General features: G+C 42.3%; 1 protein-coding gene across 1 annotated transcript in view; it reads right to left on the bottom strand.

Moving 5' to 3' along the window:
• The window catches only part of edil3a (EGF like and discoidin domains 3a), an 83,034-nt gene extending 71,667 nt beyond the window's left edge, over positions 1–11,367 (bottom strand). Inside the window, exon 1 of the mRNA XM_084468047.1 lies at positions 11,028–11,367. Within this exon, the coding sequence (XP_084324173.1) occupies positions 11,028–11,091 (64 nt within the window). The 5' untranslated portion in view covers positions 11,092–11,367. The remainder of the gene's footprint in view (positions 1–11,027) is intronic.
• Positions 11,368–20,132: the final 8,765 nt, after the last annotated feature.

Below are 20,132 nucleotides of genomic sequence, written 5' to 3'. Positions count from 1 at the left end.
CTCCGTTAGGTCACTTTGAATACCTTGTGATGCCCTTTGGACTTACCAATGCCCCTGCAGTATTTCAGACCCTGGTCAATGACATTTTGAGAGACATGCTCCATCAGTTTGTTTTTGTGTACCTTGATGACATTCTGATTTTCTCTCAATCCCTCGCAGAACACAAGTTACATGTCCGTCAGGTCCTGCAGCGCCTCTTGGAGAATCGGCTGTTTGTTAAGGCGGAGAAATGCGAATTCCACGTGCCATCAGTGGCCTTCCTGGGATTCATCATCGGCCAGGGGAGGCTAGAGATGGATCCAGGGAAGGTAACTGCCGTCACAGATTGGCCGACTCCCACTAATCGTAAGCAGCTCCAGCGTTTCCTGGGATTCGCAAACTTCTACAGAAGGTTCATCAGGAACTACAGCCACATCGCCGCACCTCTCACAGCGCTCACCTCCGTCAAGGTGGCATTCAGATGGACCCCTGAGGCCACAGCGGCCTTCGAGGTGTTGAAGCGTCACTTTGTCTCTGCCCCGGTTCTCACGCAGCCCGATGGAAAGCTGCAGTTCGTGGTCGAGGTCGACGCATCGGACACCGGGGTTGGAGCAGTTTTGTCCCAGTGCTCAGCTATGGACGGTAAGCTTCACCCTTGCGCCTTCCTCTCTCGAGGGCTAACTCCCCCAGAGCTGAACTACGACGTGGGAAACCGGGAGCTCCTCGCCGTCAAGCTTGGGTCCTTCCCGTCTTGAATCGTAACAGTGGGTTAGTTAAAAGAAAAGTTAGGAAATAATTCATACTCCTGTAAGACCCGATGCCTTCTTCTTGTTCTGAAGAAGCTGGCACCACGTTTTACTGAGTATTATTATATATTAGTATTTTATTTTATATTAGTTTATATTATATTTTTTATATTATTTTATATTATATTATATTATATTTTTTATTTTATTTTAGCATTACGTTTTACAGAGCCCTAATTATTTTGCACTCTGGATGGTCCTCCCTTTAGCAAAGAGGCTTTTGAGGCTTTTGTCTGAGGAAAGGATTGATGCTCAATTCAACACAGGCCCTGGGCAGTGATAATGGACTCAGTGATAATGGACTCTGCTCAAGTGCTAGCTTGTGCTAGGTTCACAGAGAACCTCAAAAGAAAGAGGCTAGCTTCTCGTAAGGTGAACAATTATGGATGGGCAACAGCAACATTCAATAGGCATTGCAACATCTATCATATGTTGTAAATCGAAAATTTCTATGGGATGTTGTTTTTGATATAGTGACTCATGAAGATTGCCTTTCTTGTACGGTACTGTAGATAAAAAAAAAAAGATTTACAGTTTATTGTTGTTCTCTTTTATATTACTATTGTTGCCAACAATGTGCCACAATGTGGCCGTGTACCAAAATTGTGTGCAAAACCAATTGTACAGACTCCCTTCAACACTCCATGGCAACCAATGTATCAGGGAAGCTCATGTAAAGAAATGCATGATGTTGCTTTGAATCCTACAGAAATGAATGAAGATATCCCTAATCATAAAAATCTTATCATTAATAAATCACAGCCTCATGTTTAACCATGCGATTTTACTTTCTCTCTTTACATGATTGTTTTATCTCCGATGCAATCCTTTCTTTCTCACCGGGTATACTCCTCCCCCTCCACCCCTTCAGTATTTCTCCATCTCGTCTATTTATCTGCCCCACAAACCCTACTGTGGTCTCTCTGCATGCTCATTACGGGTGGCCTAGTTTGCTCAGGAGAGCCTTGGTAGCCTCATTACAAACACACACGCCGCCCATTTTTCTGTACCTCTTTCAATGACTAAATATCCCCAATACACAGAATGGGAAAACTCTTCAAACACAAATCAACACCCCTGTTGCAATCTTTCTCAGTGAGTTTGATGGATGCCGGGAAGTGTAACTGCAGATTCACACCTGGGAGAAGACTTAAGTGCTAATATACCACGTTTACCCAGAATATCTTTCTTATATTAGAAGTCACTTAATGATACATGTATTTTACTCAAGATTTGATAATTACAGCAAGCGTATACTAATATTTTCTTTTTTTTTCCAATCCTACTGCTAAATATTAATAGAGTGGATAACACTTCAGAAGTAAATCCATCCCTCAAGTGCAAGGCAGCAGCAGGGAGAAATTGTCCTGTTTGAAGGACAAGCACACCAAGCCCAGATTTCACCTGAAAGTGTTTATGTACAAACGATCAGAGAGACACATTGGTTATGAGAAAGCTGTTACATTCAGATCACAGGTGCACAGCAAGCTCATATTTGTTCATTCCAAGGATCACATCGAGTTTTTTGATATTCTTGTCTTCAACACATGTGGTTTCCTGCTCTCAATCAATCACTCAGCGAATATCCCCCTTGTTGGAATTCTACCCATGCAGTCGGAGGGCCGGCAGGCTGACATGATTAATAAAGGGGAACTGTTGGTATATTGGCAAATGAGGTTTAGATGCACAGACACACTGCAAAAACAACTTGAGGAAAAGCTGCCTGGAATCTGCCTGGACTTCTGTCTGCTGACATTTTTGGGTTATCTCTCAAAGCTTCAAGCAGGGATAAATTCACACATGCGCAGGTCTACACACACACACACACACAGGTACACACACATTTACACATTCACACATGGCTGACAGCTCCTTACACATATCAAAAGGGAAGTTATCTGGGCATTGAAATGCTCCAGCCCCTTTAGGGTGGATCACAGGAGGATGATGACGTGCAATACCAGGCAAAAAACAGAACTCTGTTATTTTTCTTAAAGGGGCAGTGAACACAAAACCGCTCCGCTTCAACTTAAGTTGCCTTCTTTTCGTGACGTCGTAGTGCCGTTTCCAAAGCACTGCGACAAGAGACACCGACAGCGAGGTGTGTCAATGTGTCCAGGTCCATCCGGGTAGTGGTTGATGTTGATGGGCGCGTCTGAGAGAAGGTTAGCTTTTTTTGACACTTACTATAATTGTACGGAGCTACGTTTTAGAAGGGGTTAATGTTATTGTCCACATGAGAGGGAGGGTTTAAGGAACAATTGTTTCTTGGAAGGACATTGTTTTTAAACATCTAACATAAATTTGCTATACTTTCCAGGGTTTATTTTTCCAATATGTGTAATATAGTTCTTCATCTTTATTTGCACTTATCACAGGCTGTCATGTCAGGCTTTCCGCTATTTGCTATTTGTGTGTTTTGTGCTATTTTTCTAATAATGATTAACATCATTTTATATTGACAAAGTGAATAAATGTATCAAATGTATTATAGCGATACATGAACAAGGCTTTATTATTATTATTTGTGTAAGCTAGCTATACATTTGGCAGTATGCTTTGATACCATATGCCACGCAGGGGATCAGATTTCTATGGACCTTTCGTGGTCTATAGAAATCTGCCACGGTATTAGAAAGCTGGTGAATAGTCTCGGGTGAGCTCACCGCGGCTAACTGTACCTTAGCCACCCATGGCAGGTTTTCGGTGGATTTCAGTCATGTACCCGTCACTTTTGGGGAAAAACATCCAGAAGGACCCAAAAAATAAACAGAGTTGAAGCTTACACATTGGTGAACATTCGAAGCTCAAAGAAAGAAAGGGATATCCAATTCATTTCTGCCGGACTGGTCTGGGACTGCAGGTCCAACCTAGATGTATCGTGTATTTCTGGGCTCTTCGCAGAACACACCAAATCGGTCGGGTTAACAGTGACTACGAGGCTGTTTCCTCTTTGCACGAGGCTATGCAATGCTTTTTGCATTACATTATGTATAGAAAAATACAATCCTGACTTACCAGGTTTCCAGCCCAGCAAAAATGTGTGTCCTCTTACTAAATTACAGATCGCCATAGGTACATTGCAAAAATGTGATGTGCAGTGATTCTGCACAGTACATGAGCTGTTTTTCATATGGGAATGAAACTAATATCTGATTCCAATGGTTGGTTGCTACAGCCATTTGAAGACATTCTCCTGTTTAACCCAATTGAAAGCAATGTCACTGTGTATTGTCTACACAAATGTTCGGGTTAGGGGGACATTTTTTAAAACCCATAGTGTTCAAATTCAAATCAAAGGGTTCACTTCCACTTGCAATGAGATTAAAGCACCAACATAACTTGTGAAACAAACATATTCGTTATAAGTATATCATATTATCTATTCATTTACTTTGAACCCTGCAAATGATGCAGTCTGCAATATTTCTGAAGAACTACAACCAGCTTTTGCTTTTTCATAGGGCTTGTATGAGGTTAGATCTTAAGCTACCTTCAACCATTTGATCCCAAAAAAGAAGATTGGGCTTAATGCAAATTTGATGGTTTTCCTGTGGACCGTGGAGAGATTTTATCAGAATGAAGTAAAGCTCATAGCCTTAACCCCCTAAAGCCTACTTTGTTTAACACATGCAGCTAGGATTCAGTATACTCTGCTGCAAAGGCCACAGCAGGAGAGACATATCAATTCAAATGCAAGTACACTATATAGGGAATGGAGACATTTTCTAAACATAAACTGTCCGTTTATCAGGGAACTTGACCGTATAAGCTTAAATAAAATCTCATATAAAGTCACTTGGAAAAATTCTTTGTAATTCAGGAAATACAAAAGTCATGACAACTGGAGAAAGACATTTCCAGGTGCAGTCAAATGTCAATGTTTACTTAACATGAAAATGTTCCATGTGAATTCTGTTCCAGTGTGCCAAATGATTCTTTGCCACCAGACCAGCCATACCTGTACCCAAATCTGCTTCCCATGACAAAAAAACACTGAGTTAATTGAATCATTAAGCAAGAATTGAACATTACAACAAAAAGAAACTCATCTCTGCATCAACCTTTCCAGTGCCTGGCCCACATCCCTGAATCCGCGAACTCCAGGTCCAGCAGAGGGGTAATCGATGAGATTTGATGGGATTAATGCCACTATGAGGTCTAACCCACTGGTCTAGGCTTGAAAGGAAAGGCTGCAGCCCGCTCTCAGCCAGGGATATTAAGCACAGTTAAAACTCGACTGACATGACAGACGAAACGTTCTAATGACCACTTTCATGTTTGAGCGGGATCCCTTCCATGCTTGTTACTGCCACCACATGCTGACATTTGCATTAAGACCTCCATTTTTTCTTTTCTTTTTTGCAAAGTCCTTGTCAACATTTTGTCATTGCCTTAATTAAGCACTTAGAGGATCAGTGTTTGAGTCTGACTGCAGTCTCCAGAAATTCAGCTTTGAAACTATAATGATCCATGTCTATGTGTCTATCAGACGTTTTCCTCATTTAAGACAGAGACAAGACAGTAAGTGGCTTTTACTACTAGAAAGCATGTATGATAGTTAAGTACTCTCTGTCAATAGAATGCTTGAAATTGAGTTCAGAGTTCATTCTATTTTTATGTAATAAATGTCTACTTTGTTGTCGTATTGTCCAAAAAAATCTCTCTATCCAAATGAAGTTAATTACCAGGGAGCAGGGCCATGCATCTATAACCATCCAACACGCTTGGCATTTGAGCTTAGCATAGTTGATGGGCATAGCGTTGGATGCCCCATCCCCTATGATTTAAGATTATATCATTCACAACATTGGAAAGGTCATCGGTAGATTGTAGATATCTATTATTAAAAAGATACCCTTGCAATGTCCATAACCTTCAGAGCATGATGAATGTAATGGCGTTTTAAACAGATTGCCAAACTCTGCATGCATTTAAACAGGCCAGTTTATCATCACAGGTACTCTATATATTCTTTGTCCTATTTCTTACTGAAGTGGTGCAATTATATGTTTTTTATCCAGCTCCGACTGGATGAAGATTTCCCTTTTCATTGTCATTATGTTAATGATGTGGGTGTCAATCATCACAGTAAGGGCTGAAACATTCATCCAGCAATTACTTCAATCCATACACACACTCAGGAATCAAAGCAAACAATGCAATTTGACATTGGATGAGACTTGAGTGCATTAATTTAGTAACAATTAACGAGATAATTTGCTTACAATAAGCTATCCAATTGGTTTGCAGATGGCAGACCATTTACTTAAAAGTCTATAATGAACAATTATTGCAATAATAGCAAAAACAAAACAACATAACACTGGAATTCACACTCTTGCACGCACGCACACACACACACACACACACACCACACACATGTACGCAAACACACACACACACACACACACACACACACACACACACACACACACACACACACACACACACACACACACACTCACACACTAACTGCATGTTCAGATAAAGGATGCATTCAGGTTCCATGTGCAGCTCTCTCTCATGGAAAGCCCAATGGGGCAGACTGGATCCAAGACAATGGGACCGCAGGAACAGAGGTACAGGAGCCAGAAGAAGAAGGAAGGCATTGTCTGAACCATGAAACAATGGAGCCTCTTGTACACAAGGCCAGATAGCCGCTAACAAATTGTCTACCTTTAGTCAGAATTTCAGAAAGAGTAAGAAATGGGTGAGACTGGTTAACACATTGTAGCGCAAACCCCAACTCCAAGGTATTGAATTACAGTAGTGTTTATGTGATCATAAGATTCTTCTCCTTTTTGGTACAATAAGATAATTATTGCTGTGTAGCCATTTGATATCATTCCACAATAAAACATAATGCTCTGGACATTGTTTCACAGCATCTTATTCTCTAGTTTCCTTTGCATTTTATAATCAGCAAAATAACAGAAACCGTGGGTGAGAGACCCTTCAAGGATTCAAGGCTACAGAGTTCCATAAGCCGATGGTCGATCGACAGACAAGTTGGTCCATCCCCTTTCCCAAATGTTACTGCCACAACTGTTCCTTGCTAAATTGTGATACCAACTGAACATCTTGTCATTGTGCCCCGACATAGTTACATATTGACTGCACAAGAAGACAGGAATGCATGGATGAAAGTAGTCTGACTTTGTTGCCATAAATAGTGCTTATCAAAAGGAAATCTCACCACACCAGTCTCATCCGCATGGCTGTGTAGGCTGTTTGTTTGATAGTCCTTTATTCTGCTCTAGAGGCCTGAGATGATGAAGCAGAAGCTGACTGCTTTATCATCAGAGTGAATGTGAGCTTAGGCTTCAAGAGGACACCCTGCAAGCTGTGTGTGTGTGTGTGTGTGTGTGTGTGTGTGTGTGTGTGTGTGTGTGTGTGTGTGTGTGTGTGTGTGTGTGTGTGTGTGTGTGTGTGTGTGTGTGTGTGTGTGTGTGTGTGTGTGTGTGTGTGTGTGTGTGCCCGTTAAGAGAAAGCCCTCTGCTCTCGAACCACACTTGGTGTAGAAGAGACTGAGGTTTGTCTGAATCTGAAGTATTTGTTTCCGAATGTGAAGGAAGACTGTAGGGGAAGCCATGACCCACTTACACGCCAGCTTTCTTCGACATGTTGACCGCACACTGTGGAAAGAAATTGTCAGTGGACAACTTATTTTGCATTTCCCTGGCCCGCTTCAAAGAGAACTGACAAGGCAGAGAGGGGTAAACGCGAGCAACGCGTGGCTGCTGACCCATGGATCAGACCGAGTGTCTTCAAGTCATTAACCTGCTATTCTGCCAGCATCCTGGCAGTACTTGATAATAACTGTTGACCTGCTAATGATAGCCTTATGTTTTTTACCCATAACTAACAAATAGTCTCCAACACACATCTGCTACATACATCCTGCCAAGAGAGCGGAATTCGCCATTTTCCTTGTGTAACCATTAGACTGTTAAGGGGTATTATAGCTTTTTCTAGCTACTCTTCGACGAGCATATTAAAGTAACAACAGCCTAGCCATTAGGCTAATGTAGTAAAGGTATTATTACTTGGTCTTGGTTTGAGGTTAACTATCGTCAGAGGGAGCAGTAAAACTGAAATAAGATGGAAAGTATATTTACGAGTAAACGGTTGTTAAATCAACAGACACTCATAACTGTTCAGTCACCATGCAGCGGTCAGTTCTCTCCATCTCTTTAACCAAGAGCCGTGTCAAATATTACCAGAGGTTCAGAGATTCAGAGTAGAAACCCAAGCTGCACCAGTTAACCTTTTACTGGTAATTCGATGGCATCGAGGTAGGATTAATGCAGCATTAGTGCAATAACAGTTTGCAGTATAGAGGGAACTAGCCTACTCACTAAATTCTCTTTCAGCATCAGTATTTGAGCATTTATTTACCTGCAAAGTTAGTAAAGTTAACTACACTGCTTTCTGATTTCCTCAGGCAAATGATAGCTGGATTTTCAGATAAGCGTCTATAGCAGGCCTTTCCAACAGACCTGTGGATCGTTCCTATCCCGCACACTTACGTTATCTATTAGAACATAAGCATCAGAATTACTTTTCCCTGGGGAAAAAAAAGCTCTTTCTGAGGAAGAATCAGAGCCAGTTCAATGCCCTCCGATATGGAACCATCTGATCGGTTTAGTCCTGCCCCTATGACCCGCCCCTGACCCAGTAGCCTAAGCTCTGTGCGCTGTGCCAACATCCGCGTCTGCTGTGGCATAAAGTTTCCCAAATGTTTGACCCGCAACATGACTGTCGGCAGTAACAAAGAAGGCAATCGGATAAGGCACTGCATCGCGACTCACTCCAAATTCAATGGAATATGTACCCGATGGGTTCAAAGTGGAGAGTCCCTCGGACAATTAGCAACAGAGGGTAGCTGAACGGGTGGGCGATGCACCGGTGTCGCCACCCGTCATCGGGGTAAATCAGCAATAGCCGAATTCTAAAAAATTAGACCATTTAATTTTCTTCCAAAGTTAAGTTGTGGTATATTGGATATTTAGTCCGTATACAGCAGTGGTCGCCGACCCGTCGTTCGCAATCAACGATCGGTCGATCTTGCTGTGGGGAATAAACAGTCCCCAGTGTTCACATTTCCTCGTGACACTTTGACAACTCTGGTCAAAACATAAATGCCACCTTGCGGTCTGTAGACAGGTCACAAGTTATAACTCGTCACACAAAGAATCAAGTGATGTCAATACATTAGTTTAGATTTGCTGTATACTGTGTCATTTACAGATCTTTTGTGCTAGAAATAAATGCTAGAAAATGTGTAAATTGCCTGCATTTACTGTAGCTTATATATATTATAGGCTTTTCAGACCAGTGATCCTTCAAAGTGTTTCACAATTATTGCCTCACATTCACACACACACACACACACACACACACACACACACACACACACACACACACACACACACACACACCAACAGCATTGTGCGCAGTGCAAGGCAGCGGCCAGGGTTAAGTGTCTTGCTCAAGGACACCTCGACACTCAAACCGGCAACCTTCCAGTTGCCAGACAACCCACCCTACCTCCTGAGCCACTGCCAGCAGTAATAATGTTTCATAAGGATACGTAGGCTACCATTAACTTATTATATTATCAAAATGTTAACTACATTTACATAAAAGGGACAAGAAAAGGCTACTCCTCCCAAAAAAAAAATGTAATAACGTGTTATAATAGCCTACCGTTACCGTCCAACAAGTGAAACATACCGCGATATAGTTGTGGTCATATCGCCCACCCCCCTAACAGCTTTAATGGACCGGTCCTGTTCGGAACGAGAGGACCAGCCCTCCGTGTTGCATCAATTCTTGTTCCAAAAAAATAAACCCTTCAAAGATTCTGAATAAGTGAAAGACTGCATGCTGCCCTGTCCTTGAAGTTATAATAATAACACGATCAGAAGAGACGAAGCCCTTCAGATTCTTAATCATTTTGTGGGGTAGGCCTAAGTTAAAACAATAGGGGAGGTCGCTGGCTCGCGATGAGACAGAGTTGTGCATGCACGAACGGTCCTTTGATGTGTAAAGTGTTTTTCTCGAGAGCATGTGCTTGGACTTCTGTTGAATGCAAATAACCTGATCACTTGTTGCGTGCTGCATTTGCATTTCCGGCAATGTCTTGTTTAATGTTAATAATCTGATCAGCTGTTGTTAGACCGATTTTTCAGGCCATTTATTTTGTTTGAAGGAAAAAAAAACCATAGGAATGTGTCGAAATGTATAAAGTGACTGCCCTGTTTTGTATGTTAAATCCAACATGTCAGATTGTGTGTGTGGGTAGAGAGCCTACTGTCCCCGTGGCGGGAAGATTCCCGCCACGGGGACAGTAGGCTCTCCACTCTCTTGGGGCGCACCGTCGAAGGTAAAGCCACAGAATGAACACACACACACACACACACACACACACACACACACACACACACACACACACACACACACCCTCTTGTGCGCCTTGACGCAATCACCGCTGATTCGCCCATCGATTTAATGGATCGATCGATATCCAAAATGTTTCCTAGGCCTATATCTTTTGGTAAATAGTGAAATAGCTATCATCCATCTGGTATTATTCTCAAAAAAATAATAATAGGCCTAATTAAAAAAAAGCAGGACTTGCAATAGGTGACAAACTTATCTATATGAGGAGGCTACTAAAATCTTCACGTTGTTACAATAGACAGCTTACAGCCGCCGGTCATGTTACATCCATATTCCAAATCACCATTCACCAACTCCGATTCTTTGGGCAGACGCCGGGGTCTGCGAAGATTGTGAAAACTGCGGCCAATGGCCAAGTTATGCATATCAACTACAGGCCTATTATATAGTTTCAGTCAAACCTCACAGAAAAAAAAGAAGTAGGCCTAGTCAAGGCTTTTTCAATCTTGATTAAGAAAATCACGTCAAATTACAGCCTAGGTGAACACATTAGTCATCTCAACCCCACACCGGCAGCTGATGCTCCACATAGGCTACCAGCAGCCAGTAAATGATGAACCATTTCAAACACACGCACATACTCACGATTAATAATTCCCACCACAGCCGCCCTCCGAATCAGTCATTTTCTGCACGCCAGATGGCAAAACACATTATTGAATGGCATCGATCAAACACAATCAGGCCGACGGTGTAATCGTATGATAGAAACCACGGGCTCCACTGACACTGCCCACGACTACAACATGCAAAGCAAATCACTTTTCCGCTCACCTTTCACCAAGTGCGGGACAGCGGCGCTCACACAGAGGACGATGGAGAGGAGAAGCGGTCCCATTCTCGCTCAAAAGAAGGACTCTCTTCAAACGCCACGTATTGAATCACGGAGCAATGCACTTAAGTTACGATTGTTCCCTCTTGGATGTGGGACCCGTCCAGATTCTCCGTGTAGATCCCCCAGTGGGGCGCGCGTTAAGTCCCTTTTTTTTTGTGGTCTCCGTCTGAGAGAAAGTCGGTCCGGTTGCACAGCACCTGGATGTTTCACCCAGAGAGTAGAAACAAGTGACACTGACAGCGAAGTGCCCTCCTGCTGTGTCCCCCCCCTCCTCTCGCTTACCGCAGCGGTGCGATGGAGAACGGAAGCGATCGCTGCTGCTGCTGCTGCTGCTGCTGCTGCTGCCTCGGCCGCACGGAAGGACTCATCCAGTGTTGGTGAGGGTATCAGACTCAAGGCAGAAGAAGGAGTGCGCGAACGCGAGAAAAGTGCGATTCACTGTGGGTCCTATGAAACCGGCCGGGGCGCTGTCTCACTGATAAATACAACGCCTCGCTCCTCCCCGCACGTGCAGCTACTGCCGGATGAAAATAATCGCTCAATGTTGGATTGGGGTTTAAAGCGTCAAATGGGCCACTTGGAGGCCCTGGCCGTGGCTGGACCCTAGTGTTAAACCCCCAAATGTTTATTTCTCAGAGTCTCAGAGTTGATTAGGACTTGTGAATCAGCGACCATGAAGAAAAACATAAATGTTTATTGCATAGCCCACTACCATCCACCGATAGGAATAGCTTTATTTGATCACACCTCACAAAAAAAACTCTGCTCTACAAAATAGGTGGGCAGCAGCTTTAAGAAGATTTTCTTTTGGATGTAGGCTTTCATTGCAATCTTATTGGATATTTAGTAGGGCCCAGAAATGCAAGATAAACTATCAAGCTTGCTTCATAGTCCAGCGGAGCATTTACAATGTTTTATGTTTTCCATTAATTGTACCCAAAATATGTCTACTGTAATTATCCAATTCGCATTTTTTGCCAAACCACTTTCTTCGCACATTACAAAACCAACTATTACTACAATAATCCTGTCTGCTAAACCCTTGAATTAATGCCATTCCTGTGACTAGTTTCAGGTATTCTCTCTCTCTCTCTCTCTCTCTCTCTCTCTCTCTCTCTCTCTCTCTCTCTCTCTCTCTCTCGTGTGTCAGATGCTTCAGAATAATTTGAAAGACTTCTGTGAATGTCGCTGCCATGTTTGTTTTTGGCTATCTACAAACATGCAACCAAACTTCAGAACCTTCTCAAAGCTAATACTCCACTTTGTCCTGCAGTTTACTGCTGGCTCGACGCAAAAGGCCAGCTCCTCTCATTAGCATAGTTTCAAAACCAACTGGAGCACTGCAGAGATTTTCCTCTCAAGTCCCTGATTTGCTTCACAAGATTAGTCTTTTATTTGATGGTGGTACCACTCGCGTGCCAATGGGAGCCACATGACTGCCGGACACAGGAGCTTACATGCATGGCTCTTGGCGAGGAAATTCTAACGGTATTCAAACCTCAGAGTACTAGTTCCATTCACTGCAGATGTGTGCTCAGTTCCAGTTAGGTTACTGTGATCTGCCAATCGCACATAAAAACACAGATAGCAGCAGTGGTCCATTGTCGTTTAACCGAGGAAATCAACCACCTAAAAAAAACTCCCATTCATAAAAGGGATTCTGTGTAATATGTAATGTTCTGGTGTTATCGACTCCAAAGGGGAAGCCGGCCGAAGAGAGTCAGCGGACTGACCCGGGAACGGACCGGCTTCTCCGGATATACCTGCAACGGCGAGGTTCGCTTCACCTCCGCTGCACTGTAGAAACTCCAATTTGTCGAACAAATCCTACAGCGTCACAGCCCCTAAACCTACTCACGACGGCTCCTTTCTTTGAACACGAGTGCACGGCCGCGCCTTTGACCTTGTCTCCACTCGGCTCGTTGGGAGGCTCAGGCCAGTGAATCCTCCAGTCTACAGCACACCATCCATCCTAATTTCGACCGCAGGGACCCATTTAGGATGAGCAACGGCCCGGAAAACACGGTGACCTTCTCATATTTGACTCTTAAACTGTTGTGGGGTTTTATTTTTTCACACTTGCCAGAGTGGACGCCGTGTTCCCCCCCCCCCCCCCCCCCGTTTGTGTTGCTCGGTATAGGGCTGCGCGCGCGCCACTTTTCCGCGTTTATTGACAAATTAAGGCCATTATGGTCCAGATCACCCTGACCCACATGAGCCCCGCGAGTGATGAACGTTTTATGAGGAGCCGCCTTTAGGATTGCGGAGCCACACCATGGAAACCCAACAGCACTTTACGTCTTAAAGATCAATACGTTAAGTCAGGATTCCTAATATTGGACGGAGCCATTGTAATCGAATGTGCCTTTAGCGTTCGTTTAGCACTGCCATTATGAGGTTTATTAAGGTTAACATCCCCAGTAAAAAAAAAAAAAAAAAAAAAAAAAGATAAGGAATGAGAGTGGATAAGGGCACGGCTTCCCTCGTCTGTTTCATTGCCTCTTTCACCGCCTGCATCAGTATTCTCCCACCTCGCTCTCTGTGTGTCTCTCTCTCTTCTCCTCCTATTGGCTCTTAAATGCCGGGATATGGGGGCTATGTATGTGTGTGTGTGTGTGTGTGTGTGCGCGTGTGTGTGTGTGTGTGTTCATGAGCATGTGTGCACGTGCGTTCATGCGGGATCCTATATTCTCTCGCTCCCTTTTCTCATCCCCCCCATGTCTTGCCGTCATCGTGCTCTCCCTACCAATCTCAATCCACGTATCAAGTTTGTGGATTGCCTCAGCATTTGCCACCAAAGAAAACCTAACAAAAGCCTTGGGCAAAGTATGGGCAGGAGAAGAAGACACCGCGGAGGCAACGGGAAAGAGAAGGTGGCAGTGGTGCGGTTGAGAAGAAGAGTGTGGTGTGGTTGAGAAGAAGAGTGTTTGTGTGTTTGTGTGTGGGTTTGTTTGTGTGTGTGTGTGGGTGGGTGGGGGACTGGACGGATGGATGTGTAGTGGCAGATAGAAGGAGAAGAGATGTATGGAGAGACTCTGGGCCAGCCAGAGTGGTGGGCTGATTGGCGCTGTAAGGCAGCCCAGTAACATCAAATTAGATAGTCTCAGAACAGAGGCACTGAATTAATTCCAAAGAGAATATTGCATTGTATGTGCTCTTCCCTCCCTCACGAGACACGGGGCAACAAAGCACAGTATTGTGCCTTGAGCGGACATCTTGATTCCTCTCGCTCACTCCCAGGCCATTGATAGTGCTCCCATTTGCCCTGGACTTTCTCTCTTTATTATCCCTGGGTTTATTATACTTTTTATATTGACAAAGTATTCAGTATTCTTAATAAAATAAGAAAATGCTTTTAGACATTTCCTGAGAGAGATCGGATTGGGATATTTATTAGAAAACGTGTCACATTGATCACTGAATCTAAGATTGCGGAGTGTTCGACTTGACTGGGAAAACAGAATGGTAGTGGGAAGGGAACATACAAGGGTCCATAGTGTCTTATGCATTCAGAAGTGCAGGATAATGGTTGCATTCACCCTAACAACTGTCGTCGGTAATAACCAAGATGTTCACAACATGGAAACAAATATTTCAAAAGCACGGATTTGTCTGTCGCTCAGCAAGGCTCCAGTTAACTCAACTTCACAGAATGCTCGGAGGAACGAGTCCTGGCAGGGAATCATTTTAACTGGGTCTTTCCAACATGACTTTTTGTTTGTTGTTGTGTCTGTATTTTATTCATTTTTCCCCCACTTAGGGCTTTGTTTTCTTAGATGAAGCTGTTGTCCCCATAATTGCTTTTTTTTTGCCTCCTTCATGTGCAATATTCAGATGCTTATTGCGGTATGCACATTTAAATGCATTTTAACAATAAGAACAATAGGAAACCCAATGGGGGACACTGCAGTGGTAGTTTCTTCAAATTGTATCATGATGTCACCTAGGTAGAGCCCGAAGGCTACTGTCCCAACCCTGCATGGGAGACTACCTGTGTGGAAGACTGACTTTGTTCATGTCATGTCAAGTCAAAATCCAAAGCTACTATATTCATATTAAGCTAGACGTTGCAAACATGAGAGGAATTATTAACCCAGATTCAAACACACACACACGCACACACGCACGCACGCACACACTGAAGCATGGCAGTCCGAGGAACAAGGCAAATCAATAATACGGACTTGACCTTCTTTCTGAAGGCTTCTGCAACTCATTTTTTACATTCATGCGCCTCATATCAGCAAGGAGTACAGATAGCAAGGGAGGTCTATATATTTTAAGTAAAGATCAATAAACCTAGCACCTGCATGAGCCATCAGGGTTTATCATGTTGCAGTGCTATGAGTAAGTCATGACCCTATATTCCCTTTCCCTCACTTTCTACACTGCTGATCAGGAAATACAGAATATCCACCTTTTACAGAATAGGTGCAGAACAAGAAGCATCAATGATCAAGAAACACATTCCATTTCAAGCGGTTCCTGAAAGAATTCAGTTTTATTTCTGATGGATTGTTGATTTAATTAGCATTCCAAGCAATCAGCCTTTTCTGCCTGTGGCTTGATCAAATCAGCAGCCCCAGCATGCCAAATGATGACTCTGCATGTTATCTTTTCTTTTATGGTAAAGGGATTAGTATGTTCTCTCTCTGTGTGTGTTTGCTGTTTCTTTGTCTCTTATCAGATGTATATTATCACCTAGATTGATGCCACTACTAAATGATACTAGCCAAAATCTATAGGGACTACTATTTTTTAACTGTACGGGAGCAACTACAATGCTAACTTGTTTTAACGGCAGAACCTGATTTCAATTAGCATTTTCGGCTATGGTACAGAATTGTCAGATCACTATGTCAGTGTATCATGTACATTTACACTAGTAAATAGCATTATACATTTGAGCTTTAGGATGGAATACAATGGTCGATTGTACAATCATTATTTACCCTTCTGCAGACACTTAATTCGAGGCAGCTGTCGTAACACTATTCTATAGTGATTAAGTCTATAGTTATTTGATTCTATAGTGATTTACTGGGTTCATTGCAAAGGTTAAGTTATACTGGGGACGATTCTTTCTTTCTTACTTCATTTCTTTCTTTGCTCATCCTGAAAACAAGCGCATTGCTGTGTGTCTCCTATGGGTGGCATTGATCACGTGTCGTCATAAACAATTGCACTTGACAACATGATATTCAATTTGTATGGTTTCTCCTCACAGGCACTATATACTAAATATTGGTATTTCACAGAAAGCCTATGACCCCTGCAACCCATAAAAGGTTCACTTCAATTAGTGCTTCAGACCTCTACTACTTCAATCTATTGAAGACATTTCCCGGCTCCCCACAAGCAATATATTGGAAACACTATTTTGGACTAATGTTGCAATTGCCCTTTGGTTACGTTGTCCAATGACCATGGACCATGGTGAGCAACATTGATGTGAATGATACTTCTGCTGACCCATGGTTCTATAGGAAAAACATAAAAATGAACAGAATTATAGCTATATATATGACAAATTCTTCATATATTATATTCAATATGTTTATATCTTGTTTTGCAAACAGCCAATACAAAGATAAAACCATTTAGGGGTTCTGTATGTAAGCAAGTCAATATTGTCATATCTTAGCAAGCTACAGTTCTAACTATTTATAGCATGGATTTGGTGACAATAAAAAGCCTGATTGAAAAAACTAAAATTGCAAGACTAGATGTTGTTAGGATCCCAACATTTTAACAATTAAACACATTACAGCAGAGTACATGGGGAAATGTCAACAGTTTATCTTTGCATCACTATTGACTGTCCTGCCAAAATCGATTCAGTAATCAATATGTTAGGCACCGCCACAAGTGAAACTGGCCTGGCAGGTGCATTGACGTATGTTGGTGTAACCCGGGGACTTGGGAGTTCAAAGTATTGATGTTGATTATCTTGATACCTTCTTCTTGTTCCCAAGACACAGGGAAATGGGCTAAAGCTGAACATTGTAATATAACAGCTGTTTATAATGTCTGTAGCTTTCACCATCCAGACAGGCATATATGTGTTGTTTATATACCACTGGAATATGTAAATAATTTAGTGCTTCTGCTAAGGCTTGTCTTGACTGAGGCGGTGTCAGGCAATGAGTGGCTTACTCTGGAAGGTGACGGCAGGATTTGAAATTCACGTTGCGTTATGCAAAGCAGTACACTTGACATTTTCCATTCCAATTCAAGGGAGCATGTTGGATGAGCGGGGGTCTTCCAAAATCGGCTACTCTACCTCCTCTGCTTCAAAAAACAAACGGCGAGGAATGCAGGCGCCAGAGGCTAATTAGCACATTGCTGGCGCAACCCAAGTTTGAGATGGAGAAATCCTCTTAACTTGATTGCCCATGGGCTCAAAATACAAATACAAAGTACTTATTTCCAATGGGTATGGATTTAGGGGCAAGTTCCTATTAATTTCTCACTAGCTCCCTTGCTATTTTTGGTTAAATAATCAATGTTTGTATTATAAGTTCATATAATTGATATAACGATTATCAATTAAACACGTACTGAATACCTATTTTCCTATTAAATGATGTTTTGCCAGATGTTCTCAAAATGATTACACACGGCTCTTCATGAGTAGACAAGGACTTGATCCAAATGTATTGTGTGGCAAGTTTGGCATTTTCAAGGCCGACAAGATGATAAACGTGATACATGAAAGCATGTCCTTCAGTATATCCACATCCTGAGCAGGTATGAGTTATCTCCCTTCAACCACTACCCACGTTGGTCGCCATAGAAACCATGCATTCAGGGTGTAATGTGGACGGGGTAGGCTTGCAACCAATGCAGATAAATTGTTTTGCTCTGCATCCTTACCACCGTTAATTGTGCTGTTGTGGTGTTGATTTCTCCATATGTTATCTATTGACTTTGCAGATGTAAAAAAAAACATTATAAAGTGAAGAATACGTAATGAAAAATAATGATTAATAAGAACCAAATGAAGATAGACAAAGGCGGGCGTATTAAACACTGGTGTCATTCTCTTCTTTATGTGCCATTTTTCTTCGCTGGTGTTTCTCTTATCCTCAGTAATAACAAGCAAATCAAATGTGACAACATTGTTTTTTATCACGTATTTGAATCTAGCGAACGGCAGATATGTTATTACCTAAGGGGCCGGTGACTTCCGAGTCACAGAGCCCTACCGTTGCTTCAATCTGCGGAATCAATCGTTACGATTAATTGGTAGGAATGGATGAAGCCCTGATAGTCCACAATTCCTGAGCATGTGCAGTAACTTTCTAGCATTTAAATCTGCCTGGTTCACTCTTCACACAGATTTTACAGTTTCACAGAAAATATACAAGGGCCACATTAATCGCAACAATGGATTCTGTTCCTTTTGTTTAACTTCTTGTAACCACATTAAAGTCCAGAGGTGTGTAGCTGCCGCTTGCTAGGCAGACAACACTTGTTTAGGAAAAAAACAATACACTCAATAGAGACTAAATACAAGATATTTGAGCTTAATGACATGTATTCTTTGTTTTCAATTAGTCTAACAATAAGGCATGGGCTGTGCATGAAATGCTTAACCTAGATTTAAAGTTCTACCTCCCTTAATTCGCCCTCGTTACCACAATGTAAGTTCAGTGACCCTCTATAAAAAGTCCACACTTTTTCAGAGGAAAAAACAAACCTATTCTATGTAGGCTACACACGTTAGGATACATCTGTTATCAGGAGCCCTTGGCATTGCTTGTGAACAGTGAGACTTTGGGGAGTTAGGAGAACGACATCCCTGAAGACCTGTCTGATTTTCCAACCGGAAAAAAACACAGTTCTTTTCCGTTCATCAGCTAGAAATTTGCCTTTGGGAATTTGCTGCTTCTTTTTACGTTGTCAATACCGGAACAAACATAATTTTTTATTTCCAGTGCACACACACTCACCGTCTACGAGAGAGACCTTGAGTATTGCAAAGAATACAATACACAAACAAACAAAAATACATGTGCTCTTAGGTATGCTTATTGGTCGTTAACAATATTATAAAAAAAAGCAGTGAAGCAATTTTAATACTTTTTGGGAAGAACTAAAAGATGCATAATCAATTGTACATGGTTATTTTATGTGATTCTTCGGGCTAGCTAGATACACTTTGTAATATATAATAACATGTATCCAATAGAAAATGTATTTAACTAGCCTCAAACCAACATGTGAATGGTTGGATGAATTACCCTGTTGCCATTCCTCTGACCTCTACCAAGGCCTTATCTGCTAAGGAGAGATGTTTCATCATGTCAAGTCTCAACTATTTTCCTTTCCTCCCTTTTCTAAGTTGCTGTCAGTTGTTGTTCATTTCTGACAAGCCATGTTTCAAGCAAACCCCTGGCATTCAAGTAACATACACTACATAGAACCATCAAGCAAACATCCTGACTATAGAATACGATTTGGTCCTTTTACATCGACCAGTACAATTCACATTGGAAGATTTCTCCTTTTTCTTTTGCATCCACTTTGTTGTTACACAGGATCAGTAACTTTGGTGTCCTGTTGTATTTTCTGAACCGAAAGCAAACGTGTGTCACTTTTTGACTCATGCACCCGGTTGTCAGAATACCATGCACCTGTCAGGCTGTACGGTCACATTGAACGTTTATATTTTCCCAAAACGCCGCCCAACAGCACAGCAAGCAAGGTTTGTGTGTTGTTGTCGTTAGGCTAAAATATGAGGATGCCTGCAAGCATGATGTAGTTTGCATTCTGCGAGCGCCCTCTTGTTTGATAAATGCATTTACATCGAGCAGCGTTTGAAGAGAGGAGAGAGATGCATAATTAAAAAAAATACCATCCCGCTCTGGGCATCACGTGACGCGATGGGTAGACTCCTGAAGCCGCCGTATTATGTCATAGCGTAACGAGATTAGGAAAGCAATGTTGGCGTAATTACCTTAATCTGATGATATGCCGTCTGTGTTGTGCCTTTTGTTTTTCAGGGACCTGTCAGAATCATTACATCAATGGCACTGTTA

Source organism: Micromesistius poutassou (assembly GCF_964030765.1).
Source record: "Micromesistius poutassou genome assembly, chromosome: 5".
NCBI classification, from domain to species: domain Eukaryota; kingdom Metazoa; phylum Chordata; class Actinopteri; order Gadiformes; family Gadidae; genus Micromesistius; species Micromesistius poutassou.
This window is presented reverse-complemented; position numbering and strand designations above follow the sequence as displayed.